The following is a 19,927-nucleotide window of genomic DNA, read 5'->3' as shown; positions in this document are numbered from 1 at the left end:
CTTCATTGTGGGCCCTGCAAGTCCAATTTATCATTACAACTTCATTCATCTGGCTAACTATTGAAAAAAAATATGTATATATTTCTTTGCTCTACACTGAAGGATGTAGTGCAGCACTGATGGTCTGATACACACCACTATCTCAGGCGATGCTCTACTTTGATGTGCACATGGACATGCTTTTTAAGTTTTGAGCAGGAGTCCAGCCCATCAAATAAATGGAAAAATATTTTCCTTTGAATTTGATATAAAAGAAGAGTGCTCGCGTCCAGTTGTCTGCTCCTACAATGTGGTATTCCGGTGAAATAAAAGGACATTTTAATGGAAAGACAAGAGCCTGAGATATCCTGCTGCCCTGATGGACCATACAGACAGACATACAGACACACACACACGCACTCACACACACACACACACACACACACACACACACACACTCCTTAAATCCATTATGGCTTTAGACTTCAAAGCTCATATTGGTTTTTTTCAGCATTCACTGAAAATGGAGAGGGTTGCTCCATGTTTGCTGAGCAAATTTAATACCTCTTGTTATGTGCACTGCTTCCCTCACAGTCCGAAGTGCAAACGCCCTCTCAAAATCTTTCTCCATTTAGACCTGGAATTGTGTATGAGTTCCTCCTTTTGCTGTGATTATGTTTTGAGACCGATTGTCATGGTCCTCACGTGTCTCTCTCTCTCTCTCTCTCTTGTTTTTCAGGTGGGATTTTCGAACAAACAGATGGACCCGTTTCACTTGTTAGCCCAGAGGAGCTTGCCTTTAAATTTGCTGTCAATAACATTAACAGAAACAGGACTTTGTTGCCAAACACAACATTAACATATGACATTCAGAGGATTAATATCTACGACAGTTTTGAGGCATCAAGAAAAGGTCAGTGGCTTGTTCTGTGTTCATCTATGGACTGTGATTACATTGTGGAAGAGAATTTGTCAAAAGACAGCAAAAATCTGTTGTAGCTTTCATGTCAAAATCTGGAATTTATTGGAACAAATCTTTAGTATTTGTGAATCCTTCCTAAATGGACTGTGATTGAAGAGCTATATTCTCAAGCTGTCTTCTCTTGCTCCTCTCTAGCATGTGACCAGCTGTCTTTAGGTGTGGTTGCAATATTTGGGCCCTCGCATAGTTCCTCGTCAAATGCTGTGCAGTCCATCTGCAATGCATTGGAAGTGCCGCACGTCCAGGTGCGATGGAAACATCACCCCTTGGACAACAGAGACAGCTTTTATGCCAATTTGTACCCAGATTATTCGGCACTAAGCTATGCTATCCTGGACCTGGTGCAGTTTCTAAAATGGAAAACAGCCACCGTCGTATACGATGACAGCACAGGTGAACAGACTATTATATTATTATATGATATGTTCTCACAAACAGGGTGCACATGTGCAAAGTATGACACGATAGGATTGCATTTTCTTCGTGACACTCATGGCCCTGTCTTCATGTGTGGCATTTCTCTTCCTCAGGTCTGATAAGACTACAGGAGCTGATAATGGCCCCGTCCAGGTACAACATGAGGCTAAAGATTCGCCAGCTTCCTCTTGACACGCAGGACACGAGACCCCTTCTCAAAGAAATGAAGAGAAGCCGGGAGTTTCGCATCATCTTTGACTGCAATCACCAAATGGCAGCACAGATTCTCAAACAGGTTAGTGAGAGACTGTGGAACACATCCTCCTGATGTTGTATCTTAGTGTTGTTGCATTTGGCCCTCTTCCACACTCTCACTGGCACCAGCTGATTCTTCAGCATTCAGTTGATCAAATGTGTTGAGGATGAAAAGATGGAGGCTTTGAATTGGCAAGAAGGCGTGGAGGAGAGCATAGCAGCAGAAGGTGTGTCGGTAATAATGAAGACGCATTGAAAGTCTGCTTTGAGAGTATGGGTTTTCCACTTGTGCCACCTGCTTGCTGAGACAACTGCAGTCATGTCCAACGGTAGATATCAAATCTAAAACTGATTCATTGATATTTGAGAACTTGTGGAAGATATACATCTTGGAGTGAACAGAGAAACCTGTCATAGTTTGATGTTGAAATGTGATCAGTTGTGATGCACAGCTGTTTATTTTTGCATCTGTTGGCAGCGGCTTTGTTGTAGAGTGTAAAACAATCTCAATGTAAATGAGTAGTTCTCACAATGTTCTTCACCATTTAATGCAACCAGGTGTTAGCCAGTTAATTCTCGAGATCTAAAATTAAATCAAATGTAGAATATAGAAAACAATGCTCAAAATATGCTTCTTCTGTGAGTGTTCAGGTATGGCCTGAACATGTTACTGTATGTTTGTACGTATTCTGATCTTGTTTAAATGATTTCCAACTCTCTTCTTGGATGGCCAGACTTTCACATACATCCCACAAACAGGCATAAGATCAAAAATGCTTCATTATCACAACATGTTTTGAGACAAATAATTTTCCGTCACAAAGAACAGTGTGATGCACAGAGTAGATATTGTGTAGTTGGTCTAATGCTCTATAGATGTCAGGAACAGGCTGGTGGATGCCCCCCCCCATCCACCCTCCATCCAGTGTGCTGTCAGCTTTTGTCAACATGTTTACCAAATGCATCATCTCCTCCGAAGTTATTGAGATCTAAGTTGACATATATTCGCTCGTGGCCGGTCGGCACATCTCGCACCAAAGAATCGGTGTCCTCTTGAGAGGAGAAATGAGAGAAGCTTTTGAGGCAAAAATTCTCCCGACAGTTCCAGCCCATGAGTGCATTGTCGGGGTGCTGTGCTATAGCGCAGGCTACAGCTTTTAAAATAAGGGAAAGCAGGTGATTGGTTATGAGTTTGACTGCCTTTTGAGCATAATTGGTCAGTTACAATACAGCTCTACCATGAATGTGTGAAAGCTTATGTTGCTCAATCGTGTACAGTATGTGTGGTTGCAATTGAAGGGTTGTTTTGTTACATTGTGCTGTAAAGAAAAGCTCTGTGCGGATTTAATTTGAACAACTGAGGTATATTTTCATTACTTTTATTCCATCGATTTGGTATGTTAACTGTCAAAAATAAATGATGAATGTCCATCACAAGTAAAAAACCCATAGGTGACGAATTCAATTAGCTTGTCTTCTCAAAACCAAGAGACCAAAACACAAAAACATTTATTGGCAAAGAAACACAGCAAATATTGACATGTGAGTGTCTGGAAACTTCAGAAGAACTTTAGAGATCAAAAAATTCTAACTGTCTGGTAAATTCGGTCACAAATGATATTGCAGTACAGAAAGTATGATCTCTCAATACAATCTGATGTGACAGTCATGTCAAATAACTTTCTCACGAAAGAAAAGTGTGGATATCATCTTTTTGATTTGCAGTCAGCAGTGACAAAATGTACCAGCTACTGAACTACAGTAAAATAAGTTTTTCAGGCAGATCCATTTACAGCTTTACAAAAAGGTTGGTCCTATCCAAGACAATGAGGAGCGCTCAAAGGACTGAACTAAAATGATGTGTAATCTGACTCGACTGGTACAGCAGCTGCACGCGTAAAAAGGAGGATCTAACGCGACTATTTTAAAAGAGTTTAAATGTCTAAGTGCTGCATTATGCCCTTGGAGTATTTCGTTTTTCATGCCATGATTCTTAACAATGCCGGGTCCTGTCTTCACCCTGACAGGCTTACCTGCATTAAACCTGCCTCTGTTCAGTTATATTCCCTCTCAGATTGGATAAGAACGAGGAAGACGGTCCCCGGTGTCTTTTACAAGAACTCTGTGTGCCCTTTATTGTCATATGTTTTGAACCTGCTACTATATTGGTGGGCGCACGGACATATGGAGGTTTACCAAAATAAAATGCTGATGAATAGAAATGACAGAATTATATCGTATAATATTATTCAATGTGGAAATAAAGAGGAAGTAAATACTTAAGAAAAGAAAACTCCTGCTCACAATACAAAACGTGACACAAAGTTTCAATGTCACGTATTTGGCTTGATGTCGATAGATGGAAAAGGGAATTCGTCTCAACATAAGCATAGCATCTTATTTATACAACCTTGGCTTTTTTTTCTCCACGGCAGATGGTACAATTAAATAGGCAGAACAGCCGCCATGGGAATGTGGGGCCTTTGAATGTAGATTGAGTGAAACAAGTGGCAGTGATGGAGCGTTCGGATATGAGGCAAAGATTACCGAGCTCTTTTGATTGAAGGCTCTCTCCTCTGCTGGAATAATGTCACGTGCCCCAAGCCCTTGCAAAAACCATTTGAATGCAAAGAAAAGCATCAAGTGCTGCTGCTATTTTCTGTAATTCTGTGGACCACATATGGTGCAGGAATCCCGACAAGCGACAACAAAAAGTTGTCCACAAAATGATCGGCGTGTTCGTCAATATGCTCATTAAAACCTGGCCATTTTCCTCTTCAATGATGAAGTATTTTTGTCCATCTCTTTGGTGTGGTTTGTTCTGACTGTGACGTGAAAAATTACCATTTTCTCGATCCTGTCTGTTCATTCACAACTTACTTTCTCATTCTCTGTCTCCGTATCCTTGCAGGCCCAGACCATGGGGATGATGACAGAGTATTACCACTATATCTTCACCACTCTGGTAATGTACCACGCTTGTTTATGCAAATAGAGTCTCGTTTGTTCTCATCTCCCTACCGCTTCAGTTTTTGATGAATAGTGGCTAATTGCCAATGGGGTTTGGATCCAGTCCATAATATCAATTTTGTTTGACAAGCTGCAGGCATAATGGCGTCTCCAGTGTGCTGTAGTAAACACTGCCCTTTATAGTGAAGTCAAACAAAGTCAACAGCTCTTACATTCTATAAACTAAAGTCACAATATATTTAATATTAAATGTTAAAAATATATATATATATCGACAACCTTATCCTTTAAAATGACAATTGATTTAGGCTTGAACATCATTTTTTTTCAGTAACAGATATATTAAACGTGACTTGGGTATGTCACTATTCTTGAGCATTTTAAGTTCTCACTCTGATAAAAAAAAAGAAAAAAAGATCTCCCGTCTGACGAATACAAGCAGACCCAGCAGGGAGCCGCTGCTGCTCGTCACTGGGACGCTGCCTATCTGGAGACAAACAGACTGAATGGGAATGAATACCAGCATGATCTGTGCTGCTCCTTTCACTCTCTGTTATCATCAATGTTTCTGCCTCTCTCGTGCACACACACACACACACTCCCCTGTCTCTCCGGACTCATCCAGTCTGTTGTGATACTGTGACGTGACTCAAAGGTCCAGGCATCACGTGTGTCATCTTTCACACTCGACAGCGTGGCTACGACACTGTTCCGCCAATACGTTGTGTTTGTATTGCATGTCTATTGCTTAAAAAAAGGGATTACCTTTGAAACTTTTATTTGATAGGATTTTCCACGACAACAGCATTTTTCACATGAAGGCAGGATATCTTTATAGAATCAGGAGTGTGGTATCAAGCTGATGCTGCAATAAGCTGTAATATTGATAGACACACCATTAAGGAGATAACACCTGGCGGCTTGATTTGATGCAATATGATGAATACTTGTGTGGTGTACATGGCAATACAATTTCCTCTCGATGGAATCCACTGCTGTCTGTGTTTTATCTTCCGAGGTGAGGGAAATGCCGACTTATTAGAGCGTGACAAGGCAACGGCAGTGGTATGGGGATAATAACTTCCTTGTCCTCTAAAATGAGTCTGTCACAGCTATCTTTGAGAACCTGAAGCTGAGAACTTTGTTATGCTGGCCACCTCCACGACACTTCTGTATGCACTCAGACACCTACAGCATGTTCTCCGGGTAAAGATTTCAGTGTGATGGTGCTGTAGGATTTTGTGTTTTAAATGTGTGTGTGTGTGTGTAGAAGGCAGCAATGCAAAACAAATAGACAAGTGAACTAATAATTGGAACAAGTCACTTTTCTGACATGTCACAAAAGAAGAATTATATTTTTACAAACAATGCTGTCCCAGTTAGTTTGGATTCTTAGCTTCAAAGAGAGAGGGAACTTGTAACCTGATCTACTTTCCTGAGCATTTTTAAACGTCATCCAGAACAACAGTGATTTACTTTGATCTCTGTTCACAAAAGACATTACTGTACCACGATCAGGTGGGACAGAAATAAAAGAGGAGAAATGTTTCAGAGACTGGCGGCGACCGTTCCTCAGTAAGTGTCTTACACGCTGTCATTCCCCCAGCTCTAACCCCACAGGGTGCTAATGAAATATCTATGTTCATCCAAATGTATTTTCCAAGCCCCCTGGCCTATTCCGGCACGACATGTGTCAACATGTGACTTCGCACTTCAGCTACAATGGCTGCCCCAGAAATTACAGCGGCTCAAATTGAATCGCTGAGGGAAGTTGCCAAGGGAATGCAAGTGTTGAATTATTAATATGATCCAACGCAATTTGTGTTTGTTTTTATTCGTGTTCTTTAATATGTCTATGCTACAAACAATAATTACTCCCATATAAGAAATTTGCACCCGTAAAGATTCCGTTACGTGAACATGATTAAGAACGACAAAATATATCACAGGCTTGTAGTTTGTGCAGTGTAATTGACTGTCACGGAGGCACAAAAACAATAACAATTTGTCAATTCTAAAAGGGTTTGCCAGCAGAAAAACGACTCCGCCACCAGAGCCCTTTTATATTTAATTTATTACACAGACACTGCGTCCAGACGCCATGCTTAAATCTCCTGATTTGACATTGAAAACGACTGTTTCTCCTCCCTTTCACTCTATTTGGTCTTAATATAGCATCTCTTTAATGAGCAGCTGCGTCATTCTCTTTTCATGTGAGGAGAAAGCATCCAGGATGAATACTTAAAACGAGGATGCTCGATGCTGGCAGACTAAACAAGAATCCGTCCTTCGTTGCTGTTGTCTCTCAAAAGGACCTGATGGCCATTGACCTGGAGCCATATCGCTTCTGTGGCGTGAACATGACCGGCTTCCGCATCATCAACGTGGATAATCCCCAGGTCGGATCCATTATGGAGAAATGGTCGATGGAAAGGCAGATTCCACCTAAACCTGACTCGGGCCTGCTGGAGGGCGTCATGACGGTATGTTTTATTACTTTTGTGTTCCATCTAAAGTCAGCCACAAAAATGTCAATATAAAGGGACCACCGCATCCATCTATCTGTCGGTCTATCTATCATGGCTTTTGCCCATGGTAAGAAATGGCTTTAACCTTAACACCAAACCATGAACACAAACTCTTTTACCTCAGCAACTGCTATCATAGTTCATAACCACTTTAATAGGTACACTTTCTGACCTGTTCAAACAGTTTGACTCTTTCAGGCTGTGGCTCCTGTATGAAGAAATAGATGCGTTATGAACAGATGTGAGAGATTCAGCGACAGTTCAACGGAATGTTGAATGGGGAAGATGTTTTAAATCATTTAAAAAGTGGCATGACTATTAGTACCATACCGACCAGTCCACCTAATCAACAACTATTGTCCTGGAATGTGTCAATGCATCCTAATTACTCATGTTTCTTGTTGATTAGAGAGGTTAGAAGACTAAAAGCAGTCAAGCTTTCATATAGCAGAGGTATGCAAGGTATGTGCATAACTTAGTGAACCATATACAAGAGGTCTCAGAAAGGACAAGATGTCGCGCATTAAACCCACGAACAGCATAAAAAGAGGGAAACAATCACAGTATTAAAAAGAAAAACTCAAGAACAGCACAATACAAGCACACAACCATAAGACTGTACAAAAGAAATAAAAAAAGAAATCATCCAAAAGGTAGAAGAAGTGAAACTATTAACATAAAGTAAAAAAGTTCACTGATGTACTCTGCCACTGAAGAGGAAGAAGAATATATTCCTGGTTCTGCTCTGGCTTGTTAATGGCAGGGTCAAATATTGGCAAGAATAGCACAAATCCACTGGGTAATCGTTTACGCTTTCAACTGTACAGATGGGGGTGATCTAATGCTGTGGAGAACATTCATTGAGCCCTTACGCACCAATTATTCCTCGGACACGCCAATCTCCCTTCACATTGTTTCAGAACAGGTGCATCCATTTACAGCCAATCTTTCTCAAACGGATAGTTTATAATGGATAATGCACCATTGTCTCAATATGTTTCTGGGAAAATGATAGGGACTTTGGCTGACTCCAATGGCCACACTGTCCAGATATCAAACCCACTAGAGCCCGTTTGGGATGAGACAGGACATGAATATGCTACAAACAAATGTGCAGAAATGTAATTATGCCATCCAAACAGAAAGATGTTTATGGAAGGCATCCAGCGCTTGTTGAACTCATACCCTTAAATAAAGGCTGTTCAGGCTGTTCAGGCTGTTCCGGTGGAGAACTGTTACAGATTGTGTAGCTACAGTTGTGTTGACAGTAAATACATGTACAGTATGAAATAAATGATTCATTTTAGTGCAGGTGTTGATAAACAGTGGGCCATTTGTGACGTATTGACTCTTTTGTGGTGTAAGTCTAACATGTCATAAATATAGACTTTATTTAATTTGCCAATTTAAGGTAAGCAATAAGATCTTATTTATATTTGAAATGTCCTTTGAATTTGCACTTCTCATTGTTATGAGATTACACATTAATCATTTCATTGAAATGTTTCCTTTATTATTCTGGAATTAAGTTTTTAAAGGTCTGTCATCCAAAATGCAAAACTACATATGCTGGCCATCACCATGAGTTCAAACGAAAAGGATTGTTAACCTGCTTTTAAATCGATGAAAATATTTTTGCTGTACGCTGGCTAACAGCAACTAAGTCCAAATAACCAATGCTGTCTAAAGGTGCAGAGGGTATGTTATGTAAACAAGACGAAAACAACAATATTTACTGAATTATCAGGTGAGAATATATATATATATATACATACATTTTAATAATGAAATGATGTATGTTAATACCTTTTAATATTATTGTATAAAGTACACCTTTAAAGACTCCATAATGTAATAAAATGAAAGACAATTGTAAAGTATATAATTGATCTGAACATGAAATGTCTGAACTAAAAAGTGATTTGAGAAAAATCCTGTCAGAATTCCTTTGGCTGTTTCCATGTTAGTTTGATGGTGACCAAACCATTATTCATGTATTTCCACAGGCATCAGCTGAATTAATGTTCACCCCTTATTCCAGACAGATGCGGCTCTGACCTATGATGCAGTCCACATTGTATCCATCTCATACCAGCACGCTCCACAGATGACGGTAAACTCGCTGCAGTGCCACCGCCACAAACCCTGGAGATTTGGAGGGCGCTTCATGAGTTTCATCAAAGAGGTGATGGGACATATTTGGCCTGCTGTTATTTGATTATTGATATTAGAGCATAATGACTGAGTGGCGAACATGACAACAGCAGTGGATTTCCCCCTGTATTCATAACCTATTTTCCAGAAAAGCACGTACTGTAACCTTTTGAAAGCACAACTAGTGTAATCTGCTCTTATTTAATCTAACATGAGAGTCGGACACTGCCTCAGAATACACAAACAAGCCTCTGCAAAATGGCAGATTAAGGGTGTGCAGAGATGCTTCTATTTGGATCTTGATTTGTTCAAACAACAAAATCATTTGTATTTTTATTTGTCCTGGGTGTGGTTTATAAACGGTAGGAATTCCATTTGTTTTTCCCTCTTATAATTGCCACTATTATCTCAAAATTAAAGCTTTAACCTCCTGGATCTACTGTATTTCACACAGGCTTCGCCCTCCAACCAGGATCCCTCATCTGTGGTAACTGCCCAAGAAATTTACATATACCCACAGAGCAATCAGAATGATGGCTATGGGGGGCTGTCCATGTCAAATGGCAGAGCTAAACCTCTTTCCTCATCCACTTATCATTAGCAAAATGGCTGACAACTTACGTTCAGTGCCCATGGCTTTGTTCAAAGATTGTGTCCTGCACAGGTTAGGTCTTGACGTGCCTCAGTGCTAAGCATCCTGCCAGCATATACAAGTCCCTAGCATGCTTTGGCTTATTTTTTAGGGATGATCCCTCTTGAGCTTTACTGTGATGACAGTGAGACTGCGGCCATAGATCTCCTCAGCCCTACTCACCTAATCATAGCATGACGACGTCCCTCTCCATCGAGATGCTAAAGACTTTAAAAAGTAAAAATGCTACAACACTGAGGAACCAAGACCAAAGTAAGAGGAAGCTGCCATTGTGGCTGTGGCTGGCCACCTTCAGCTGACACAACAAACATAACTCCTCTGTCGTACTGTGCCTTTGCCTGGCCTGCAGTTTTCGTCAAATCAGAAAAAGGAGGGAGCAGTGGGTAAGCAGTGTCTTTCACATCCCGTAGGTCCACTGATCTGTACCTTCAACCCAGGTGCACAGAGGCATGTGTGTATGCCCCTCAACCTGTGGCGCTAGAAGCATCTGCTTTGAAAGAAAGTATGGATAAGTGGAAGGTTTGAAATGGCAACGCGACATCCTTCAGAGAGCAAAGGCTGCTCTTCCACAGTGGTAGCAGGCTCGTTCTCTAAACTGCTATTCAAAGGCGAGGACCAACCATTTCCTCTTGAGCTGCAAAGATAGCAGGGGTTGGATAGATGTCCTTTCTGTTCAGGAGCAAGGATGACAGTCCATGTGTATTCAGGACATTCTTGAGGTCCGTGCATTGCACTAAAAAGGGACTTGTCAGGATTTAAGACTGGTGCTTTTTTGTTTTCAGTGCACCACACTTAGACCAGTGTTGGCTATTGCCCACAGCTATATATAGTTGTATTAGTTGTGTGTCTTTTGTCTTCTAGTCTTCTACTAAAGCAGTCTCACTTGGCCACTCCAGAGAGTCAAGCTGACAGTTATCATGCATTTATAGAGGCCTCTTAGATAGATAAACCTGTGGGAATCTACAGTAAGCCTGGCTCTATGAATACAGCTGGGGGTCTCAAACCAGCCTTCCCTGCTGCTTCCTTTAGGTTCTGAAGACTTACTAAATAAGGGGGAAAAAGAAGGAGGTGGTGAGGGCAGGCCAGGCCTTTAGGGATGAATTGAAAGTACATGTAATCTGATTTTCAGTATGCAGTTTGGCAAAAAAAAATAGGGGCTCAAGCCTACATTATTGAGGCCTGTTGTCTGTCTTTATAGAGCTAGAATTACAATGTGTAACCATCTATTTGTAACGACGTATCCACAAAGAACACATTGCTGCATCTTTATTTTTAGTATGCCGGAAGCTGAGAAAATGCAAATGCTAAATCCTTCCACTCATGATGTGGCTGTTTTCAACCATTTCTATCATAGCAACAACGTATTGTGTAAAGTGTAAAATTGCGCTCTGGAATGCCCCATATTATTATGTTTCTCAGCTTCACGTCGCCAACTGGCACAACATCGATGAAAACTATTGTTTGTCTATGAGTTGTAGCAGCGATTCCGGCTTGTCTGCCAAATGTGCAAACATGGTATCGCAACAGGCCTACACCATTGCAATGCACAACAAACAATGTCTTGTGGTGGATAAGGTCAGTTGAAACTGTGAGCATTGTTAGCTACCCCAGCGAGCTGTACTATGAGGTGCCTGTAGCGATCACGACTAAAGCCAGTGAAATAGTATTGCGTAGCCCCTTTACAAACGTACTGTAGTGTTTGGTTATAAAAACACATACTCTGGGCTGATTTACACTCTCTTCTAGACAGGCGTCTGACATGTTCTGAAGGTCGACTTGGCCCTTCGGGTGGGATGTGGCTGAGGCATTTATGTCACTCTCTAAATTAGAGCTGTTTGAACATGCCACCCACCTCGGTGGCGATAGGCCAGATGGAATGAGGTATGAGGGGGTTTGAAAAAGGAGAGTGCCACAAATGTATCCTTGAAGCTTCGCTCTTCCTCACAACACATTCTGGCAACGCTACAACAAAGACAAGTGAGAGCTATAGCCTGTAGGGTTGTGACAGTTTGGATTTTTAAAAATCATAAAAGCGCAGCAACTCGACACACAGGGATTGATTGCTCTATTGTACCGATAGTAATTTGAGATCTAGTGCCTGCATCACAGACTGTGACTGAATGAAAGTGACACCGCCAGACAACTAAAAACCTGTTGATGCAGAAAGATCACAAGAGACAAACGGAGTGAACGAGTAAGCTGAAAAATATATCTTGTCCATGTGTGTCCACCACACATCGCCCCCCCCCACCCCAACTCCCCCATGGGCAATCAAGCAAAAAGAGGTGGTTGTTAATTAAGTCCGTAGTCTGGAGGGAAATGCGTTGGAGGCGTTGAGATGTAAAATGTAATTAAAAAAAGGAAATGCAACCTGTACGGTTTGTGTTCGTACTTTTGATCTAGTAAGCTAGAAGTTAGCGGGTGTTGTGGTGTGTTGTGCTTTGTTGATAGCCGTTGTGCATTGCTCTCTGCTTATTTGTAAATTGTTTTGTCATATTGTAATGTGTATCAAATTCTTTGCTGTAGACAGTAGGTGTGACATAATAGTGGGAACATGATATAACGCAATGCATTCTAAACTACAGCCGCAATACTTGGCTGAATCAGCATCTCTTATGAGATCTGATTGGTTATCAATCAGGCATTATAAGCACCCCAAATGTATTGATTGCATCAGATTGTACAGGTTTAGACTCTTATGTGCAGTATTCTACATTACCAAAACACGGTTTGTAATGTTAGACTTACTCCATGAATGTGTTTGAATGAGTATAACTGTGTAGACATGTTATCTTTCAGTCCCACTGGGATGGTTTGACGGGGAGACTGTCATTCAACAAGACGAGTGGTCTACGTACGGACTTCGACCTGGACATCATCAGTTTAAAGGAGGAGGGACTTGAAAAGGTACATTTTTGTCTGTTGAATTTTTTGCTTCGATGGAATAAAAGCACAGCAGCAATGTGTCACCCCATGCAATGTAAAATAAAATAGAACTTCTGTGATGAATATTCCATAAAACAAGAATTTAATGGATTATTGATTTCACAAATACGTTTCAGATTTTTTCCTCTTGATGTGGAACGAATAATGCAAATTTGACGGTATCATTTACCTCCTAACAAGGAGGCAAATTGGCTGTTTCAACATAAGCATAAGTTAGTGGATCATAAAGCAAATTGGATTAGGGTACACATTAGGGTGTTAATTGCAGCCTCTCTTAATGATGATTTGAGGTGATGCCCAAAATGCTGTTTGGTGCTAATGAGCTGTATAAACATGTTTTACAAAAAACGAACTAAATGGTTGGTAATGCAGAACTTATTTTATTATACTGGAAGGCAACGTACCCCCTGGACTATAACAGTGTTTCTCTACTAGAGGGCTTTCATACATTATGAATACATCAAATAGGGATAAGTCCCATTATGACTTCCTCAAGTACTCCCTCAAGGCTCCACGCTATAAAATAGCAGCAGCTTTTCAGCTTGTAACCCTTCTGTTCAAGAAAAGAAAAAATTGCTGCTTTGAAACGATTCTTCTTTTCTATTTCACTGGCATCTTGTCCTGCGTGTGGTCAATCACAGACATCTTGCAAAAGGATATATGATGCCATATTAACATCTTCTCATTGTGTCTGTGACAAATCCCACGCTGGAGCACGTTAGCGCTGATCCAGCAGCGGGCTGAGGATTTTTTTCTCTCGTGTATATCCGTGGAATCGGCTTTAACAGTTTGAGCCGGTTAAGATGTGGACTTTTCTCAACTAATCCATTGTAATAGAATATTAGCCCAAGTTTGAGCTTCTGCTGGAATTATGAACAGGTCCACAGAGTGCCACTTCCACTCAACGCCAGCATACTCAGGAGGGTGAAATAAATGTAATGCTCTCCATGCGGTTGCATGAGTAAATAACTTTTATATCAGATATTTGGCTAATCATGTTTAGTGAATGAAGCTAATTGTAATTGGGTACAATTAGAAGAGAATTTTGCAAAGCCGAAAGCATTCAGAGATATTTTTAAATCTCTCTCCTGGAGTCCTCTTTGGTTGTGTGACAAGCTGTAACTAATGTGCATTTCAAATTGGAGCACATGCCTCTCCCTGGATTAGGCAGGGAGGACATTAACAGACGTTTTTCATGCTTTTTTGTGTGTGTGGGGGGGGGGGGGGTGTATGTTTTTAAATGGATCGACCTCAAGCACAAACCCCAGTGAATATTAAAAGCTGTGTCTGTAGTAATAAAGAAAGCAAGAGGGATAGGAGTGTTTGGTGGAGGGCTCGACTTGCAAACAGAGATTGTTACCGACAGCCACAGGACTATTTGTGCTAATGATATGTTCCAGAGTGTGTCCCTACAATATGCAGAGCTTTTTGCCTAAGGGTTTCTTGCATGTATAAATGCCTTTATTTCTTCAAATCTCTTGGTTTATCTCACTGAGGCTGCAGAGCAAAAAATTATTTTACAGTGCAGTCCAACCTGCAGCTGTACCTTCAATCTACCTTCATTCAAATTAACTGTAACCTTTTTTTTGCAATAATTGCTATTTTTAATAATGTTCTGCTCGTTTCAGCACCATTGTTTAGCCTCATATTTATTTTGCATGCACTTTTACACCACGTCAGAAACCAATACAACATAATTCATCATTATTTGTCTGCTTAAATTGATTCATGTAAAATATGCCAACATCTGCATGAAAAAGTGGCACAGCTTAGTTTGAAGATGAGGGAAGGTGATTCAGTTTACATGTTTTGAAAATCTCATTGCAATCTACAGGATGTTATTCTGTTGAATAGAATATTCATTGTTTTAACATATAATTCATCAAATTATTCCGGTTTCTTTGATTTTCCCATCATGCTTGATTTCTTTCAAGATACACCTTAATACCTCCTGCTTTCAAAAACAACCTGGCTTGCTGCTATAAAGGTGACTCAGCCAATCATCTAATGCTGCTGGAGATGTGTTCAATGGCACTAATGTGGGAGACTGGTTGGAGGGGCAGTCTGCTGGGGTCACAGCCCACCAACAGACACAGAACACTTAGCTACATGCTTTTCGTCTTCCGCAGGTGGGGAAGTGGAGTACGTCGGGAGGTCTTAACATCACAGAAGTGCCAAAGCGAAAAGGGATGAACATCACTGATTCCCTAGCTAACCGCTCTCTCGTCATCTCCACCATCCTGGTAGGTCAACCTGTGTAGCCTTGTGTAAAATATATCCTACCCTTCATGTCTCCTCAGTTTTCTGTCAGGTAATACACTGAAATTCAAGCTTCACAGCAAGGTCATATATTTAGCTCTTTCCAGCATTAGCCACGTCTTATTCTGTAGTTACAGAATAACTAATAACTACAGAATAAGACGTGGCTAATGCATTTGGAAGTAGTACGCTCAATTTACATTCGCTCATTTACCTGGCTAGCTTACGAGTTTTCCCCCACTGTGGGTGAGCCACTATTTAAGAGTTCAGACTAACGTTGGTGGCTCTGTCTTGCTCTTTATTTGTATTAGGGGAGGTTTACATTCCAGGTTCACCAAAGAAATGGCTTTAAGTTTGTCCAACTTTTTGGTAACCTTTTACTCCTTTTATTTCTTGTTTCTATTAAAAGTGAAATAAGAATATGTAAGTAGACTGCAGTAACGTGACCCGCCAAGTGCAAAGCTGTGGTAATGCTTTTTGCCTTGTTCAGAGGCCATCATTACCTTAATGGCACTACTATAGGAGCAACGGAAGTCAGACGGCACCTGACGGTACCACGGTTTTGCACTCTGCAGGTCAAAATGCAGTTTTAGAAGTTTGTTGGAGTACCATGGTGGCCTTCAGGTAACACCAAAACGCAAAAGGCTTTGTGTTTGGGTTACATGGCGGTGCAACACGGCGGACTCGGTGAAGAGGAACCGCACTCTATGTAGATATGAAGGGCTCATTCTAAGTTAACATACATATGATTCTTAGTTTCAGGTGATTATTCACTGATGAAAACAAAGCTATGAATGCTATGTTCCATTTCTGCTAATAAATCCCTGAAAAGGCACACTGGCCCTTTTAGACACTTTTCAAAGGGTTCTAAGGGTTTTTTAAAACAAGTTTAAAGAAGTGAGACAGCGCTTTCAACCACCTCATTGAGCTAACTTGAGCTTAATTAGCTAGCTAGCTACAGCTGATGAAAGAGATCGTAATGAGAAGTCTGCTTTTGTCTAAAACCGAGGGCTCATTGTTTGAAAAAATTCGAAGAATTGTAAATGTTTGATCTGCGACCATCATTACAAACTGCATAGGTATGCTGTGCAATAATGGGAGGCTTTACAGGTTTAGTAACAGGACCCTAAATTATCAGTGATTCAGACTCGATTCTAAAGTCACATCATGAGCATGTTAAATGAGGCCTGGAGCACAAAAAAAACAAAGTAATAGACAGTTACACAGAATGAACTATTCTTGAGAACGCAATAATTACATGTGCAGATAGAAAGAACTAGGTGAACCCTCCCCCAGCTCCCCATCGCATTCATTTGATCCCTGGTTGTATGTACTTAACGCTGTCACTGGATGTTGGGGTCTTTATGGAGCTACCAGGGAGGTGCTGACACAGATGCTCCCCCTCCTGCACCTTTTCAGGATAGATATACAAGCTGCAAGGATAAACACCATCATTATGCCTATATTGGACCACAAGGCTGTAATTATGACAAGTGAGGTCAAGGCAGGACATAATTAGTGCCTATCAGGTGCCATCCATGTTAATCCCGTCTCAAAGAGGAGAAATTGAACAAGGATTTAAGTGGTATAATGTTGAACCACTGCACTAGGAAATGCCGGTATTGGCTGATTTTATGTTGCAGTTGAAGGGGTGTTAATGTAGATGTGTATCAGTTAGATTTCAAGTTACCTAAAATGTTTGATCATATTTTGTCTTGAAGTGCATTTGAGTATTTTTGACATTTGCTATTTCGTTGGGATTCATTAGTTTAAGATGATAAAATTGCCTACTTTCAAACTGCTGAAGAGAGTTTCAACTTTAATATCAATCTCCCCCCCCCCCCCAATGTAATGACATTGCATCAAACTGATTCCAGTGATGCATGAACAAGACGTCTGACAGCTTTATAGTGATAACTTTCTCAAAGAGATTAAGGCACTTAATGTGTTTTCCCTCTTACATTAATTGTTTGCACTCCATTGCCTGTAATGTCTCCGTGCAAGCCCACCTCCCTCCTCGTTCTGTTATGCACGCCCATGCTGCGACTGTGAGGGTAGAGCTGGTATAAACACTTTGATTTGAGTCCAAACCTCGGGGAATAGCAAAAATTGGAAGTCTAGAAACAGATGGTAATGGCTTCTTCCCTTAACATGCAAACTTTTTGATCAAGTTAATTGGACAACTTGAGCAAAGTTGGTGGCTAAGCATTTGCTCTCTAAATGCATTGTCATCATGTATTCATAACTTATTATTTATTTAAGAGGCCATCCTAATTGTGATGTCCAAGTGGCTTCATATTTTGATCACAAACAATTCAAGATGTTCATAACTTATGCATGTATTTCTCTGAACTTTATTTTGTTCGAATTTACAGAATAAATTATGCCCTGCTTACTGTTAGTTTTACACTGTTCTTTGCATGAAACTGAGCTCAACAGACTACCAACACATGTTTTATTTTCATTGCGCCCAACCTCCACCCTCATCACCTCCACCCATGGAAGTTGCTGCCTATTTCCTCCTCTTTGACTATATCGTTTTACTTAGTGCCACACAAGCTGCAAAAAAAAAAGAACACAAAGCAAAGGTCACCTTCACCAGAGAATTAATTACGCTGCTACTGATCTCAGTAATAGCGCCTGGCTGTTGGAGGCTGTAAACTGCATACATCCTTGCATACATGGACCAACATGTTTTGCAATGCATAGTGGGACATGCGAGTTTATCAGGCAGGGAAATAGCAACAGGCACTAGATAAAGGAATCTATTTATGAGCAATTCTGTGTCAGTCATTCTCACTGCAGGCTTCATCTCTGTTGCTCTCCCCTGGAGATTGGTGTCAATTGATGAAGGCAACATCGTGGGCATGTTCCATTTCACTGCGGCATTCTGTTCCTAATCAAGCTTTTATATAGCCCAAATTATGAGCAGCCAGGCAGGACATTACAGGCCAGTAAAGAGTGTCAGCTACCTGACCATAAAACGAACCGACCTGTACACCAGCTATATAGGTCAACACACAGCAGTGTGGGGGAGAGGGTAGGTTTAGTTAGCTCAACACCACAGGCACATTGATCGTACAAACATTCATTTTATGGGCATTGCCATCACTATAGCAAGACACTTTACGTCACAGACTTAAATTAGCTGGGTTCTCCTTTCTTTAACACATCAGGGTAGGAAAAACCTCAGCCGTCTTTCATATTTGAACACTCCCTGTACCCACACGCTGAACTTGAATCTGCTGTCACTGCCTGTTAAATGCAACAGCGACTCATCAGCTCAGATCTCTTTGCTTCAATTAAGTGCATGTGCTGAAAGAAATTGAAAAAGCTGACCTCAACATTGCTTTTCATTTGATCTTTTGGGTCTGTGCAGGAGGAGCCATACGTCATGCTTAAGAAGTCTGACAAGGCGTTGGTTGGGAACGACCGTTTCGAAGGATACTGCGTCGACTTGCTCAAAGAGCTGGCCAGCATCCTGGGCTTCACGTATGAGATCCGTCTGGTGCCTGATGGGAGATACGGCTCCCAGGACGAGAAGGGCCTGTGGAACGGCATGATCAGGGAACTTATAGAGCATGTAAGTCGTACTTGATGTTGTCTGCTTCACATTTTTTCTTGAAGGAACAGTTTTGTAAAGTATGTCCATTTGCTTTCATGCCAAGTTGCAAGCTTAGCAGTTGCCAGGGAACTCCAAGAAGTTACGGCTCTCAACCGAGGAATAGTCCAGGATATTAAAAAAAACCTGATTTAGTTTTTTGTTGTGATAAAACAAATTAAGTTTTGTGTGAATTAGTGTGCTTCAGAGGTACTAGTTTTGTCACCTTTAGATGGGGCCAGGCACATGTTTACAGTCTTTATGCTAAGCTAAGCTAATCGACTGCTGGCCTGAGCTACAGATTCATTGTAGGAACACGAGAGAGGTATAAATCTTCTTGTCTAACTCTCAGCAAGGAAGCTAATGAGCGTATTTCCCAAAATGTCAAACTATTCCTCCATGATGTGCTGCATCTCTCAAATTATGCAGCTTCACGCGCCGTAAAAAAATATTTTACATCACCACGCAAACTTAGAAAAGCATGCCATTGAACTAAATTGAAGGTTATGTCCTCTGTGTGAGCAGTGATATAGTTATGATTGAATACAAGTCAGGAAGAGCCTGCAAAGCTGTCAGTTACATTTATGACACAATTATGTCAAGGTTGCCTAAAAGTTACAAGTGCGTTGATGTCATTCAGCGAGGCAAACCCCACTTCCTTCGGCTGGATGAGCCAGAGATCCAGGATGAGCATGTGATCCTGCATATATTGTCAGGATGCAGGAGAACTAAGCGACAATCATCTTGGTGAGGCATAGTGGGCATTTCAGCTGTCTTTCGGCCATGAAACAGCCGCACACACCGAAGTGATGGTGGCAATTCTCTGCTGGCATTTCATAAGTGTCCCTGTCGGTGCTCTCTCTTTGTCCTCAGCCCCGTCGGGTCAGCGCCGTACTCAGCTGAAAACTTGTAATCGCTTAAGTGGCATTTAGTGCAGGGAATCGTATGGCAGGAGTCAATGGCTTGGTGCTGAAAGGGTTGGGAAAGGTGGGCTCCCACTGCAGCACTTTATTTCTCCGTCCAAGCTTTTTCGCTAGATCCATGTTAACAACGATAACCTTGAGGGGAACAAATGGATTACTAAAGGGTAGAGAATTCAGGCGAGATATAGAGATGCATGACTCCATCATTAAACAGCACATATGCTCTCTGTATTAGTCTGTTCGTGGTTTAAAGGGAGATTT

The 19,927-nt window shown here is 41.1% G+C and overlaps 1 protein-coding gene across 1 annotated transcript in view; it reads left to right on the top strand.

Annotated features, from left to right (window-relative positions):
• The window catches only part of grik3 (glutamate ionotropic receptor kainate type subunit 3), a gene marked incomplete at its 5' end in the record, with an annotated part of 86,601 nt that overhangs the window by 47,822 nt on the left and 18,852 nt on the right, over window positions 1–19,927 (top strand). The window contains 9 exons of the mRNA XM_079274648.1: window positions 719–892; window positions 1,097–1,354; window positions 1,492–1,673; window positions 4,545–4,598; window positions 6,916–7,086; window positions 9,173–9,316; window positions 12,737–12,844; window positions 15,013–15,126; window positions 18,522–18,725. Of these exons, the coding sequence (XP_079130774.1) occupies window positions 719–892; window positions 1,097–1,354; window positions 1,492–1,673; window positions 4,545–4,598; window positions 6,916–7,086; window positions 9,173–9,316; window positions 12,737–12,844; window positions 15,013–15,126; window positions 18,522–18,725 (1,409 nt within the window). The remainder of the gene's footprint in view (window positions 1–718; window positions 893–1,096; window positions 1,355–1,491; window positions 1,674–4,544; window positions 4,599–6,915; window positions 7,087–9,172; window positions 9,317–12,736; window positions 12,845–15,012; window positions 15,127–18,521; window positions 18,726–19,927) is intronic.

This window comes from Melanostigma gelatinosum (genome assembly GCF_949748355.1).
Source record: "Melanostigma gelatinosum genome assembly, chromosome: 9".
Taxonomy (NCBI): domain Eukaryota; kingdom Metazoa; phylum Chordata; class Actinopteri; order Perciformes; family Zoarcidae; genus Melanostigma; species Melanostigma gelatinosum.
Note: the sequence above shows the minus strand (reverse complement) of the source record. Positions and strands in the feature narration are given on the sequence as shown.